At 46.7% G+C, this 15,828-nt stretch overlaps 1 protein-coding gene across 3 annotated transcripts in view; it reads right to left on the reverse strand.

Annotated features, from left to right (window-relative positions):
• Nucleotides 1-10,842: 10,842 nt before the first annotated feature.
• Nucleotides 10,843-15,828, reverse strand: part of RFX4 (regulatory factor X4) — a 155,861-nt gene continuing 150,875 nt past the window's right edge. For all 3 annotated transcript variants that reach the window (XM_059404625.1, XM_059404624.1, XM_059404623.1), the window contains one exon: nt 10,843-11,121. In XM_059404625.1, coding sequence (XP_059260608.1) covers nt 10,849-11,121 — 273 coding nt within the window. In that variant the 3' untranslated portion in view covers nt 10,843-10,848. The remainder of the gene's footprint in view (nt 11,122-15,828) is intronic.

Raw genomic sequence — 15,828 nt, forward strand, 5'->3', positions numbered from 1 at the left:
AATCAAAAGTACAGTTCTGGGGTGCCTGAGTGGCTCAGTGGGTTCAAGTCTCTGCCTTCAGCTCGGGTCATGATCCCAGGGTCCTGGGATTGAGCCCCACATCGGGCTCTCCACTCAGCGGGGAGCCTGCTTCCCCTTCTCCCTGTCTCTGTTGGCCTCTCTGCCTACTTGTGATCTCTGTCAAATGAATAAAATCTTAAAAAAAAAAAAAAAGTACAGTTCTTAGAGGTGTTGCGGTAATAAGCTACATTCCTTAGATAATAGTAATATCTTGCAATTGTTTTTAACAGTGTACAAAACATTTTAATATACACTGTCTCAATGGATTATTGAGAAAGGTACTGTTCCCATTTATAGATAAGAAAACAGGCTCAGATGAGCTAGGTAACAAGAGCTAGGACTCAAACTGAGAGCTTTAAGGTAACAGTATTTGGGTTCCTACTCTGTGTCCTATTACATGCCTTTTGGGTAACCATATATTTATTTTTGGAACAAGGGCACCATGACAGGATACTAACAAGCATGAAGTATCAGAGTTGAGATGTTTCTTTTATAGAATTTTTAAAAAGACTTTATTTGAGAGAGAGCAGGAGAGAGCATGAGCTGGGCTGTGGGGAGAGGCAGAAAGAGAGGGAGAAGCAGACTCCCTACTGAGCAGGGAGCCTGATGTGGGGCTCTATCCCGGGACCCCAAGATCATGACCTGAGCCACCCAGGTGCCCTGAGATGTTTCTTTTAAAGAGGGTCTTAGACATGGATTTAAAATATCTGTTTACCAGAAATAGGCTTGTGTTTTTAGCCTCCGACCCTGTACTTCTAAAAAGAGATTTTAAAAAAATGTAAAACCACATCAATTAACAACTTGGGAAACTGCACTTTAGTAATTTTAATTAAGCACTAATATTCTGATTTTATAAATCAAAAGGATCTTTGACTCTAATTCAAGTCATCCTTTGACCACTGACGAGACTCTGGTCCCAGAAACATTAAGTGACTTGTCCAAAGTCAATAGTTAAAAGCAGACTCTGGGACTAGAGCCTAGACTAGCTAAATTCTGGTCACTACATCACTTTACCTCGCTGAATATTTAGTTATGTGATACTTTCAGTGACTAGAGCTTCTAGTCCAGCATAGCTCCAGTTCCTATTGATTCTTGGGTGGCATGTACTGAAGAATTAGGATTTAGAGCCCAGATAATAAAAATACATAAGTACTCACGAGTCGTTGCTCTGAAAGATAGTAATATAATGATTTTATACATATATTTATTCTATTAATATGTATATTCTATACATATATTCACATAGTGCTTTACTCTTCTCAGATATCTCCAAATAGATCATCTAAGTTAATCCTCCTAATGGCGGAAAAATGCAAGGTCAATAGGACAGGCACTATCTTCCTTTTTATAGAGAAAAGGGAAGTTCAGGGTGTTGATTAGCTTGCTCACAAGCAATAAGTCTACTAATAAGTGGTATAGTTAAGGGTTAAAAGTGCACTGGGCTCTGAAGCATAAAATGTTATGGACCGGGGCCAGTGAAAAAAACCCGCAAATACATACTAGTCATTTCTTTTAGACTTTGATATATCCCCTTGTGGTATTTCCTCTGCTGTGACAATGGGCTCGATGGAATGTGCCAGATTGGTCTTTAAGGAGTACCTGGTGCTAACAGCTTTTAAAATCCAAATCTTGTATGTGCATGGGTGAGCGAGTGCTCACACTTTATACATTTTATAAATGTATACACACACACTTTATACATTTTCTATAGAAGAAAGCAGAAATTTAAGAGCAGAACAGTTTGGTCTACTTGCTACAGTCCCTGAACCAGAGAATTCCACTAATTCAGGACATGACCTGTCACACAGGAATCACCTTGCCACTGTGTCAGGCTACTTGCTCAATCTCTCTTAAGTCACAGAAACTTCAGCTATAAAATAAAAGGGTTGGTCCAGATAGTATCTTAGTTCTCAGTTCCAAAACTCCATGATTCCAAGAACAACAAAACCATATTTGATCATGCTCAGTCTTTAGAAAAATCTGTTAGGGTGAGGTTGTAGGAATCAGTATGTGCCGATCAAATACCAATGTATTACAAATCATTGCAAATCATTGCTTGGGGACACCTGCAAAGATTCTGATTCAGTTGATCTGTGGTGAGGTCTTGGTAGCTGTAAATGCTTCCAAGTTGATTTGAGTGAGCAGTCAGGGTTGAGAACCACTGAGCCGAGATTTTTTTTTTTTTTTTAAGATATTTGAGAGTGAGGCAGTGAGAGAGAGCATGAGAGGGGAGAAGGTCAGAGGGAGAAGCAGACTCCCCGTGGAGCTGGGAGCCTGATGCGGGACTCGATCCCGGGACTCTGGGATCATGACTTGAGCCGAAAGCAGTTGTCCAACCAACTGAGCCACCCAGGTGTCCCTGGGCCGAGATTTTGATAGCGTATCAACCACAACTAGTTTTTCCGTAGACTTATCAAACTCGTGTGCCTGTGACCCGTTAGTCTTTGAGAATTCAGAATAAACTAGCAGATAAAAGTGATTTTTATTTCATTTTCTACCAATAATCCCCCTTTTGTAGAGAAGCTAATTAACATGGTCTGTTCCTTTAACAAATATTTGGTGCTTATTGGAGCACAGTGTTGTGCTAGGCAACCCCCCCCAAAAAAAATAAAATAAAAGTGAGTGAAAAGTGAGTAGAAACCATTTATCTTGTCCTTTGGGGGGTCTAAGAAACAGCCAGGCAATCCATGAATCTTTTCTAGCAGGAAGGGGAGAATTAAGTACTGTGCAAATCAAAGCAAGATACACATTAATGGGAAGACAAGGAAGCAGAGAAGCCTTTCTGGCGAAGGTGAATTATATAGAGAAAATAGTGGAGAGAGCTTGGAGGGCCAGGAGACCGGGGGTTGGGGGGGGTGAGGGGGATGCCTTAAGAGGAGTTCAAGAGACCAAAATTAGTGAGACACTTATTGAAAAATACCAACCTGGTTAAACTTGAAAGCCAGCAGTGGAGATTTCTTAAGAGGTCAGTTGGTCAGTGGGATAAGTAAAAGTTAAATCTGAGAGACAGTTCATTATCAATGATGACCCCACAGCCAACCAGTACAACTTCAGTTTGTGGAATGTGATGTTCCTGAAAACATTCTCTTACCCTGCCATATGACAAAGATAAATAACACTGGGAAACAGGAGAGGGTCTGTTGCCAGCTGGTATAAAATAATTGTGCAGATCATTTTAATTTCTCAAGTATCATAAAATTAGAGTTGGACTGGATGACTTTGAAGGTTTTTTTTTTTTTTTTTTAACTCCTAAAAATGTGAGGCACCAGGGTGGTTCAATGGGTTAAAGCCTCTGCCTTCAGCTCAGGTCATGATCCCAGGGTCCTGGGATCGAGCCCTGCATCGGCCTCTCTGCTCAGCAGGGAGCCTGCTTCCTCCTTTCTCTCTCTTTGCCTGCCTCTCTGCCTACTTGTGATCTCTGTCTGTCAGATAAATAAAAAATTAAAAAAAAAAAAAACCTCCTAAAAATCTATGATTACTCGATCCAGCCTTTTAGCACCTTTATTAGGTTCCTCGGGCATATTCCCAGTATTTTAATTGCTAAAATTGAACCCATGCTGTTAGTCCTTCTATCGTTGTTTAATATTGACTGTCCACAGTGGGACTTTCAAATGAAGCACACAAAATGGGCTCTGCCCTTTAGGAGTTTTTATTTATCCAAGAGCTGGAATGTGGGTCAGACCTATTTGCATCTTGCTGGCTTGGAATCCCATCCAGCACCTCTTGGGAAAACCCAGCGCTTTGGGTGGCGGTGCTGTCATGTGGCAAACGGCCCCGGGACCGGGGATTGGAAAACCTGGATTTGAGTCCCGACTCTCTGCGTGCATCTCAGAAGCCCATCATTCGTGAAATTCTTTAAAACCCCTACTGACAACTGATTTTTTGTATCTAATGGGAAAACTTGAAAGCCGAAAGACTCGTTTGAATTTTAACTCTGTCCCTGGGTGTTCAGGGATAAGTCACTCACCCTCTTTGAGCATTGATTTTTCTCAGCTGCAGCGAGCATTATAAAACTTTGGAGGGTTACAAGAGATGGCCATCCAAGTGGGCAGCACAGCAGCCCCAGTGTGGAGTAGCCCCTGAAATGTTAGCTGAACTGGAATGAAAACTGCAGCCTCCCTCACAATGATGTGAAGATCCGGGGATAAAGGTCATGTTATTCCTACTGGTGTACAAACACATGAGTTTTGTTGTTGCTGATGTGTAACAACAGAAGAGTAATTCTAGCACACTGCTTTGGTCTTTCAGCCTTGAAGTTCATGTCTTTAAGGCTGACATAATTTAACAGGGGACAGGACAGTTTGGGGACATTGTCATATATATGTGTATGTGTAAGTAAGGAGACTAAAACACTCGAAACACACACACACGCACACACACACACACACCCTATATCCGTGTCTTTGCAATTAAGTGTTTGAGATTCACAAGTCAAAAGAAATAAATTCTCAAAGCCTGTCTTCCCACCACTTGCTTTTTAACTGTTTAGGCAGTAAAGCATTAATTTACTTACCAACATTTGATTAAACTCTTAAGGTTCAACCCTAGGAGGAGGCAGGAGTGGACAAAGGATTATTGTCATTCATCATCAACACGTTTTAGTCTTCCCCTCCAGTTGCCTATGAAGGATTAGCATTTCCCTGGAAGGAGGAAGACAGAATAATTGCGTCCACCGCCAGAGAACTGCCAGCTCCTTTCAGCTGGGGGCACATACCGGGAGCTTTTCCCATATTAGTCAGCTTTATCTCAACTTTTGGGCAGTGCCTACATCTGAATTTCATGGGTTTCAGGGTCAGTCAAAACAGAATTGTGGGGTTGTTGAGGTCAGAGGCCACTGCTGTCAAAGGGTAGTGACCTGAACAGCAAGAGGTAGCTAGCCCCCCCCTCACTGCCTCCCCCCTTCAAATGACTTCATTCTCCTGAATACTTGGCTCATTGCACCTCCCCTGCAGAGTCTTTTTTCAACCTGCTAATAAAAATCCTCCTGTGACCTGGTATTTTTTTTTTTTTTTTTTACATTATTACTGATTTTCTTTTGTTCCTGTTTCTGTGTAGAATGACCCAATCTTGGTCCTTGATCATGTATTGTTCGTAGGTACCCTGGGAAATGACAGAGGGAAAGCTCGTGTGCTGTTGACTTACAGTGAGTGGAATGCCACCTCGGGCGTGGGGGAAGGATCTGGTGCCCAGCTTAGAGACTGCCTTCATTGAGCGCACACAAGAATTTCCCAGAACTTCTGAAACTCTTTTCAACCCCAGTAGGTTCTATTACCATGGTCAAGGTTGATTGAAAAACTGCACCAGCCAAAGGCGCTTAGGAGAGAGGCTGGCAGGGGTGAGGGGGTGGGGGGTGGTGTGGAGACAAAGGAGGAAGGAGGAAGAAGGCAGGAGTGTGGTTGTAGGAAGAGCATAGACGCTGGAGCGGGGCCGTTGTGTGTTCAGATCCCAGCCCTGCCACTTAACCGTGTGTGACTTTGGGCCTCGGTCTGTTCATCTGTACACAGAGACGATTACGCCACTGGCATTGCAAGGAGGTTGTGAGGGATGGAGACGGGCCATCTGATGATATGCCTGGCACAGAGCAGACCCCAAGAAATGGGGACCTCCATCCGGGGAGGCAGACCCAATTGGGAGATGCGCCGCCTGTCGCCGAGAGCGAGGGGAGGGGAGCGTGTTGCGGGGCTCCTCGCTTAGACTCACTTGCCTTGACTCATCTCCCCTCTCGCCGTTGATGGGGTCTGAGAGGCGCAGGCCGGGACACTCCGGAGGTCAGCCCCAGGGGGAGCACAGTCTGGCAGTTCCGGAAGAATCCACCCTTCTCAGCTTCTCTCCGAGGCTCTTTCCTCCTGTCCGGAGGCCAGTCTCAACACCGAGCGGCAGCCCTGCAGCTGTTCCGAGGCGGATTCTCTCACCCCTGCTGTCACGGTCAGACCTCATCATTTCTCATCATCCTTCTCAAACAACTGGTTTTAGCTCTTAGGCATTTATGATGGCGAAGGGAGGAATAGGACTGGGGAGCCCTGTTTCTCCCGCCCACCACCTCTTTTCACCCACACTCCTTTCCTAGCAACAGCTCCTTTCTCAACTCTTGGGGCCCACGTCTTCTGTCGCACCTACACCAGCAGCAGCAAAATATGGGGGTGAGAAGGCTGGGGGGGGGGGCGCGAGGTGCAGGAGGACGGCCGGGGGACGAGCCTCAGGGAGGAGGCTGACGAAGCACAAAAGGTTCTGACCTCCTTGGAAGAAGAGGAAAGCACAGGGGCCGCGTCCAAGCGGGTTCAGCTTGGGAGGCTGGCAAGGAACTGAAGCAGAAAAGGTCCAGGTTAGGAGGGCAGGCGTTGGGAGGGAGGTGGGCTGGGCTGAAGGGCAAACCACACAGTGCCCTTAGGGGCAGCTTCGTCAGCTGCGGGGAACCCAGGCGGCCTAGGTTATGGGGAGTGGCACCCTTCTCCACTCTGGACAGACTGGAACCCTGGGGTGCACACTCAGGGAGTAGCAGACCCCTGGATCTTAGAGCGTAAAGGTGGAAGGGTTTGTTCTCAACCTGGGCTGCATATTAGAATCACCTGGGGAGCTTGAAAGCTGCTGGTGCTGTTGTTGGGGGCCGGGGTGGGGGGGGGGTTGTCGCATTCCTGGCCAATTACTTAGATAGGACGTATGCGTCAGTATTTTTAAAAACGTGGACAGGGTTAACTCCACTGGGCAGCCAGAGTTGAGAGCCGCTGAAGTCCAGGCCTACTTAGAGCAGAAATGTCCCTTCTATAGCATCTTCGGTGAGAGCGAGATTTAATCTCGGGGCTTCCTCCCTTCGAAGCCAAGGAGGAGAGCCATCTTTTTCTCTTAAGCTTCCAGTGACAACGTGTTGCACATTTCGGGCTCTTGACTAAGTGTGAACTCTGTGCTTCAGGAGACCTACATCAAGCCCTCCCCCCCCCCCCGCACCCCACACACATGCCCTTTTCCCTTTAATAAAGGGAGTATTTATACTATCCCCTCCCCGGCATTTACTTTTTTTTTTTTTTTTTTTTTGAATCTTGTGATTCTGCCTAAAAGACGTACAAGACGTTGGGACAAACAGCCCGTTTGTTTTTGCTCTTTCCATCAGCAGATTCGCTTCCGACCTTTTGATTGATGTCACTTTGAAGCAAGTGTGAAGGACAGAGCTGGAGGCAGGGAAACAGCAGAAGACCGCAGTCCAGAGCTGTGGAAGAGGGGGGACTGGCTCTGAGGAAGGGGGTACGCCTCACTCAGTGGCGGGGGCAGGTTTACGGGCCCGGCTCATGGGCACGAACCCTGGGCTGTGTCTGAGCACCAGCTGGTGGAGCCGTCGCCTCTCTCTTGTGGCTCCCTCTCTGAGTCACTGCCCAGCTGCCAGTCCATTCTGTGTCTCCCCTGAGCTGTCTGCCCTCCTCACCGGGATCTGCCGGCCTTGCTCCATCAGCGCACAGGCTATAATCTGAGATGTTATAGTCCTAGAACCTGCCCACTTGAGGTCCTCACTGAGGAGGTAATGCCTCCGAGGTCACGTGGTGGTGAAGCCAAGACTCCCTTTCAGATCTTTCTCCAAGATTTCAGTCCCTCTCTCCATTCGGGTTGGGCTTGCCCAATGGCACACATTTCTGATTGGTCTCTGACTGGGTTGCAATCTCAGAAGCGCCACAGATTCCCTTTCTTCCCAGACCTGGGGCACACGAGAGGCCTGACAAAGGGACACAGCAGGGCGGACGCCTAGGACGCCACAGGCCTGCAACGTGGGTGAGCCGTCCTGGCTGCCGTTCATGACTTCAGCCAGTTTCAAGCTGGCAGAGTCCTTTTCAAAAAGAGTCCTAAGGAGGGGAGTGTCCCTTTATTGCCAAGACTCCTCTGTTCTTCCTCTGACAAGTGGCTGGCCCTACTCCCAGCTGCCAACCTTGCCCGTTCCCATTCTGGTCACTGGCGAGGAACCATCAGAGGGGAGAGAAGGTGCATTTGAGTCACGAGTTCACAGCAGCTGTTGTCTTTTCCTAATCAGATCCTTCTCAGTTCTGAACTGGAAGGTTTAGAACAATTGGGAACACGGGCAGTACACTCGACTCCCAAGAGCGGGCTCCTTGCGTTCTGGAGAGCGCGCCCAGCGACCCCCTGTCTTCATGGAAAGCTGCCGTCTTTCTACAGCGCTGAACCCCATCCTCGGCTCTGCGGTGAGGAGGAGGCATGCGTTCTCTCCCCTGCAAAGTCGATGCAATGACCATTGTTCTCTGGGATTGGGCCCTTGTTGGTTGAGACGATCTCTGCCTCAAGATCTGTCCATTTAATGACCTTGGGGCTGTTACTTGCACACAAGTATTGTTCGTTATGTGCTACCTGGCCAGAAAATTTGGCAAATGCTTCATTTTTTTCATGCTTGGTAAGTCCAATGTCAGACTGACTACATCCTTTCCTTTACGGAGCACTAGCTTTCTATTGTAAGAGAGCAACAGGCCTGGTTCTTCTTGGGCTCCTGTTACACGGTGACTAAATCTGACATTTTTTTCTTCTTCACCCTCACCCCCGCCCCCAGTGCTGCTTTCCTCAGACTGGGCCAACTAACACATCGTGGCCGAGAGATCAAACTAATTTACCTTCAGAGAGTGAAATCCAACATCTGCTTTCTTTTTGTTGAACAACATAGGGAAATATTTTTAAGGGATGCTATGTAAAATATATCATTTTAATCCTAAAATCATTTTTAGGTATAAATATGTTATGTAATGGCAAGTAAGAGCTTGGCTTTAAAAATAAATCTTTCAACATGCAAATTGAGTTGTCAAATTCTCTTTTGCCTTTTAGTTAAAATAGTCACTGCTACCATTTCTGGAAATCTGTGGCTCTCAATTTCTCATAGATCCTACTCTTTAATGTTTGGACAAAATAGTCATTTTGCCTCTGTATCCTCACTCCTCAGCCCTAGCGTTAAAATGAAGAGCTGGAGAAGAATTTGTTGAAACTTATTAAGTATTCAGTAATGTTACTGTTCTATCCCAGAAGTTTATTAGCATTTAAAGCCCTGCGCTTGTAATACCTTTGCACCCAGTGATCATTAAAGCATAATGAACTAAGTACCAGGGGACCTCTTCGTGATGCTGGTATTGAAGAATAATATTCCCTATAAGACCTGCTCTTTGCTGACGCTAGACATCGTGCAAACCTAAGCCAAATCCTTGTATGTAGGATTGGTCCCCTACAAACCTCCATTAGGCTATCGATGCTAAATCATTCAAGGACTGGATGTGTGGCCGATCCAAACGGTAGTGATTGTTTTACAACAAGATGACGGGGGAAGTGGATAAGCACAATCAGATGAGGCCACCTAATTTTGCCTGCTTCAACCTAAGTGTTCACAATGCTATGCATTACTCTTTATTTCTCTCTCTCTCTCTCTGACACACACGCGCACACATATTTTCAAATGTCAAATGCAAAATGAAAATGAAGAAAGAGGTCATTTCAATACTTTTTTATTTGAGTGTGAAACCATTCATATCTTGCACAACTGTACAGATAAAACTATTTCCATTTTAGCTGTAGACATGATTATCACACTGAGCGGTGTGATCAAAGATTTTATTTACAGAACAACTGCTAAAACATCCGATGTCATATTTCCATTTATTTCTTACCCATAGGGTAATAGGTCCACCATAATTGCTTGGTGCATTTTATAATACAGAAAGAAAACCTATGTTAATCTCTAACAAACCTCACAAATTGCTACAAATCTGACAGAAAAATGCCTACGAAAAAAATTTTCCAAAAGTACAATACATTTTCTTATTTCCACACATACACAGTATAGTATAGGCTCAAAGGCACAGCTTTGAATTTTTTTTTTTCTATCAAAGTGTCGGAAATTATTATGGTCTTATGAAGGAACCATGAAAGTCGTTTTCACACTTGGTGCTTGGTAAGTGAACGTTTGGTCCATCTGGTTTCACAAAGTTAATACAGCAGAGCTGAGTGTGATACTCAATACCATAAACCCACATTCTCACAGAATTTTAAAAACCCCTCTCCTGCCTTTTGCTGACACTAGCCATTGTGCAAACTTAGGACAAATACTTGTATGTAGAAGACCCGGTCCCCTACAAACCTCAATCAACTTAAGGCATACAGAACAGGCCTCTTCCTTCCCTCTAGACAGTGCTTACATTCCAAGACAATGCAGGTACTGTGAAAGACATGGGTGTGGTAACAGGGACTCTAGAGTTTTCCAGACACCAGCGTTTTGCTCTGGTGCTCCCGGAAGCAGTGATGGCACCACCAGGAAGAAGGGATGCGTAGAACATACCTGAGGGCTGTTCGTGGTATAGTAAGATGACTGACAGATGGCAAGGTGAATGTTCTTGGTGAATTATGTGCCCATCCAAGAACACAAACCAGACTCTGTCTCTAGTATCCATCAAGACTAATGAACTTTTGTCAACAGGAAAATAAGTAGCTTACGGGGAGTGTTTGCCAACACAAAGCAAAGTCATGGAACAGAGGGAAAAGGCACAGATTGGCCTGCCCAAAATAGTGCTCTATAGAAACAGTCAAGTCTGGCTTGGCTACATGAACCCAATCTCACGGACTTTCAGTGAGTCCTGTTTCTGAACTAAAGTTGATTCATTCCACACTGAATCCCAGACTCACGTTCATTAGGGAAATGGACACCTAAGAGTAGTCCATGAGTTATGATGTATAGAGATAAAGTCTTCTGGGGGTGGGTTGTTGGGTTTATTATTATTAATAATTATTATTAATATTAAATATGGATTCCTGCAATAGCAGTCATTTAGCCCATCCTGTGGAGGCCTCTCCGTTGATGTAAGCAAAGCCAGGAAAGTGTTGCATGTGCTCGTACTCAGAATTCCTGCGCGTGGTCAGGGGTGTGTACATGTCACTAGAGTTTCCATACCTCGTGGAATGCACAGACGGGCTTGTGTAGCACGTGTTGGCTGTGGGCACCTCTGGCCATCGGGGGGTGACTGGGGTGGGATGCAGTCTGGGAGTACTGCTCATCAAACAGGGTTCCATCCGGGAAGTAGGGCCATTGAAAGGGTACTTGTGGAGGGGAAAGAAATTCCACAAAGTTAAACTTAGCTTGCAAGTTGCATACACACAATATTGGTCATGCTCACAGTTTAAGTTAATTTCTTAAGATGCTATTAATAAAAGTTGATAGGAAGGAAATCAGTGAACTTCTGAAAGATGGAAACTTCTAAGGAACCAACAGGAGAAATGCAAAGGATTTCATATCCACAGTTGGTGTTCACTCAAGTAAGAGTACTGATTTTGTGCCTGGAATCTAGAATATTTGGGGAAGTCAAATCCAAAAGAAGGAAGAGCCCCACTGGGAGTACAGGCGTGTGTGTGTGTATGTGTGTGTGTGTGTGTGTGTGTATACAAGTAACAGCATGTCCAAACAGATATGGATGTATGGAGGTATGGCTGTGAATTTTACCATTAGGAGATGTGATAGGTCTCATTTCATCAACCCAAGAGAACAATACTACCAAGTAAAATACAGTGACATTATTAAAAATAGCATTTTACAGTTGAATTCAATTATGAACTGCAGCCTAAAAGCAGGCTTTTGAAGAGGAAGCAAGCCAACAGCTTCGAAGGTTATTATTAGTGCCTATCATTTAGAGAACATCTCTCTTTTTGGTTCACATTCACTGAAGTCCTGAAAGAGGCACGAAGTAGGAAATGGTGAATTGTGGGGCTTGGTGTGAATGTGGAGGAAGGAGTCGAGATAAGCCAATGGTGAGGGGATGGGAGGGGTGCTTTTGTGGAGGACAGAAGAGGGGAAGTAGCTCTAGAAAGAACTGGGAATAAGAGAAGTGCTTCTTCCACATTCTTTTCTGTTTCCAAGACAGCTATGCAAATAAGCCCCTTTTAGAGGGGAGGAACGTGTGGCGCTTCAGGCTCCCTTTGAGAGCTCCAAGTGGCCGGCAGGTTCACACACAGACTTCCTCCCTGGGCTACAGAAGGGCCACCCCAGCAAGGATGGGTGCCAGTCAACAAGGAGGCAAAGGCAGCGAATAGGGGAGAGAGAGGAAGTAGGAATTCTTCTGCTCCCCATCTGTCTTCCCTGACAGTTGGAGAGTGGATCCCCGAGGGATTAGGTAGGGGGGAGACAGACAGGCTGAAGCCTAGACAGCCTTGAGAAGGGTTTCTGACAATAGTGGCTGCTCCCTTTAGTCAAGGGGGCCACACGGAACCATTCTGCTGCTTTGAGTGGGAGCCTGAGGAAAGCAGGGGCAGGCTGTTAGGCCCAAAGCATGCAGAGAGAAACAGTTACTCAGGGATCAAGAGAGACGGCTCCAACTCCTGGTAAGAACTCCTGGGTTTTTTTTATATGGGAAAGCATTTCTTGTATTGAAACTGCAGCCACTTCCCAGCCCAAGAACAGGTCAGAAAGAGGGAGAAGAGTGGAGATGGGGTCTGGGAAGTCAAGGGAGAAGCACCCAGGGCTCTGAATGCATACCAAGGCTTTCATATCCCCAAATCGGATCAGAAACCCTTGAGTGCACCCATGTGCCCAGTACGAGAATCTACATGGTCCTGTGTGTGTGTGGCAGCCATGGTGAAGTCTCAGGCCTGAGATCATAGTGGTACTTGACCTTGCCCAAGAAAACAAGATCCCAGGTATCACACAGGTAATGTTAATATTATTACAAAACAGTCTTGCATTTTTCCCAAAAGATTGCTTCCCCCTCCTGATAGTCTCCCAAGTAAGCTCCCTACGTGCATGTCACCTTGGCTCATGGGGCTCTCCCTGGCCCAGAGGCCCCCTCTCCCATCCTGTGGCATGCGAGGCTGGTTCCCCGCTCAGGGAATTTCGTCCTACCTGTTCCCGCTGCCTAGAACACTGGTTTCCATCCTAGCCCCAGGCTCCTTGCATGGCCTGCCTTTTTAACCTCCTTCAGATCTCAGCTCAAACGTCATCTCCTCAGAGACTTTTCTGGACATCCTATCTCAGGATGCTAAATGCTCCACGCTCTGCCTCTCAGGCCACGCCCTTACCATCCTGCTTGTTAGCTGTCTCTTTCCACTGCTCTCTATTCATAAGCTCCTGGCTGGGCTTCGCCATGTTCACTACCATATTCCCAATATCTGGAAGGATGCCGGGCATCCCAGCAGCTATCTGGCAACCGAACACCAGGGTGTTACCTCTAGAAAGCAGCTTAGGGATCCCATACTCCAGGCCGTGTATGCACATGAGAGCCACAGCCACCAGCAGGCTAACGTGAGGCTGGCATGGAAACCCGGGGCTGGGGTAGCGTGTCCCCCCACATCGCTGTGGCACAAACTAGGCATAACCGGCCATGACTGAATCACATGAGAGAGGAAGACGTGCCTGTTTCGGAACACACCCCATTATACCTTAATGTCTCTGTCCCTCTTGCTCTAAGTGCCCTCCTCTAAGGAGGTCAGAGGGCCTCCTCTGACCAGGCCTCCTCTTGCTCATTCAGACAGAACCTGCCTTGGCTTGGCCTGTGTAGGTAAAATGTCGCCATATGGACTTGTGGAGCCTCTTTCCCACAGAACCCAAGAGAGTGTGGCTTTTGTGCCTAATCCAGGACCCTAGATGCAGCTGTGCCCAGGGGTGGTGTCACAGGCTCAAAAGCGTAATTGCCTGGAAATGAGACTGGCTCAAAATATCTCTAATGGGACAATAAAATCCTGTTACCACAGAATCCAGCATGGAAAAATCTGTCCCGTTAGGTCAGCTAATTGCAAATGAGTCAGTGACTCGTTTTCCCCGTGGTGAAGAGACCATTGAAAGATGAGAGGCTGAAGGGCCCGCTGCCTCAGCCTGGTGATTAAAGCCACCAATGAAGCTTCTATTCAGTCTGGTGGGAGCGGCTGAGGCCGGCCTGTGGCACCCGCCTCACCTTTCACACTTTACATCCGGTTTCGTGCGGGGTCCTCCAGCATGCTGGGCACAAACCCTGGGGTCCAGAGAGCTCTGCCCAGAATAAAGGCGCTTTTTGTTGAGGGCCCGTAACAGGAAGTTACCACTTGCTGGCTTAAATCACACGCTGTGGTCACTGATGTTAAGCTGGGGAGAAGTCCCCAGTCCCCACCCGGTGAGAGAGGGGCTGAGGGAGGCTTGTGGGCACGTGCGTGCGTGTGTGCGTGCATCAGGAGTCCGACTTCCTGTCAGGTGGCCATCCCAGCTGTGATGGATTCTGGGCCTCTTTGGAATCACATTAGGAAGTTCTATTTTGAGAAACAAGTCCCCACCCTGAGGCTGACTCGATGGTCCTGCACATGAAGAGGGAAGAATGAGCCCTTTATCCCTGACCCTCTGCAAATGGGCTGCTCCTTGAGCAAGGGGTGAAAGGTGGCCTAGTCAGAAGCACAAACTGTTTTCCTATGAAAGGCGGCTCTCACACCGCACCGAGGTTCTGCCAGTGGGCCTGCCCCTGGGCAGGCTTCCTCTTAGCCTCTTCTGGAAGAGGATGTAGCTCCCCCTCCCCCACAAATCTTGGCCAGACAAGCCACATCCGCTGAGCTTTTAGGGTCTGGATTAAATGAGTTAATACACATGAAACACTCAGAACTCCCACACAGTAAGTTTTCAAAATGTGTTAGCTGTTACTAGTATTCTTCGCATCATAGGATCATGATCCGTTAATAATAGAAGAGCCTTAGTGACGGACCATCTGATCCTACCTCTCCTTCCACAGATGCAGGAACCGAGGTCAAGAGAGGGGAAACGATCTGCTTGAGGTCACAGAGCAACTTAGTATCAGAGTGAGGAGCCATTCATTCATTTCGTTTCATGGACAGATACTTAACTGAACACCTGCTAAAAGCCACATCTATTCTGAGCCTTGGGGATATAATAGCCAGGAAGAAAAGATGTGGTCCCTGTCTCTGTAGAGCTAGTAGAGAGAAATAGATATTCTTTAATTACACAATTGGTGTCATGAAAGATGATATACACAAACAGTGTTATCCATGAGCCAGGCCCTGTTCCAATCTTTATCAACTCACTTAACCCTCACAACCCTAAGAAATATGTACTACAATCCTTCCCATTTTTCAGATAAGGGAATTGATTAGAGGCAGAGCTGGGATTTGAACCCAGGAAGCTGGCTCTGTAGTTACAGATCTTCCACTACTCTGGCTGATTGACTTTTCTCCCCTTTGGCTCAGGGGAACACCCTAAGCAGAATGGCCCGGGGCAGGGCGGGGCCACTGGAGATTGTGTGAGAGCTGCGGGATTGGCTGGCAAGGCCCGGCCTTGGCCATGCGGATGAGGGATAAAGCACAGCTTTCTAGTCTACGCTAGGGGAATTTCTAGCCCTCCAGCTTCTAGTTGATCAAATGGCTTTTGGGCTCCAGGGCCCAGTGCACATTCATGGCTGCTGAGGGGGGTAGAAGTTCCACAAATGTGTGTTGAATGAGGCTCAGAAATATTTTGCAGGCACATATTTGGTCTGGTTGGTTTTCCCTGTTTGGTCGGGCATGGGAATGGGGCACCTGGGAAGAGGCAGCCGAGATCATCCCTCGTTCACTTAGTTGGATGTGAACAAGTATGGCATAGTCGCAAGAAGGGTGTTTTTCTGAAATTGTTCAAGCCTTACAGTGTGAAACCTTCATCAGGACTAATTCAGAAATTACGAGAATTCAAGCAGGACTGGAGGTCTATGTTTGTTATTACCCAAGAGGAAAGCATGTGTCGTGCAAATAACTACTACAGGTAAGGGCATACACATACTCCAGTTCAAAAACCAAATGGGGGGGGGGGGG

The sequence above is a fragment of the Mustela nigripes genome, chromosome 6 (assembly GCF_022355385.1).
Source record: "Mustela nigripes isolate SB6536 chromosome 6, MUSNIG.SB6536, whole genome shotgun sequence".
Classification (NCBI taxonomy): Eukaryota; Metazoa; Chordata; class Mammalia; order Carnivora; family Mustelidae; genus Mustela; species Mustela nigripes.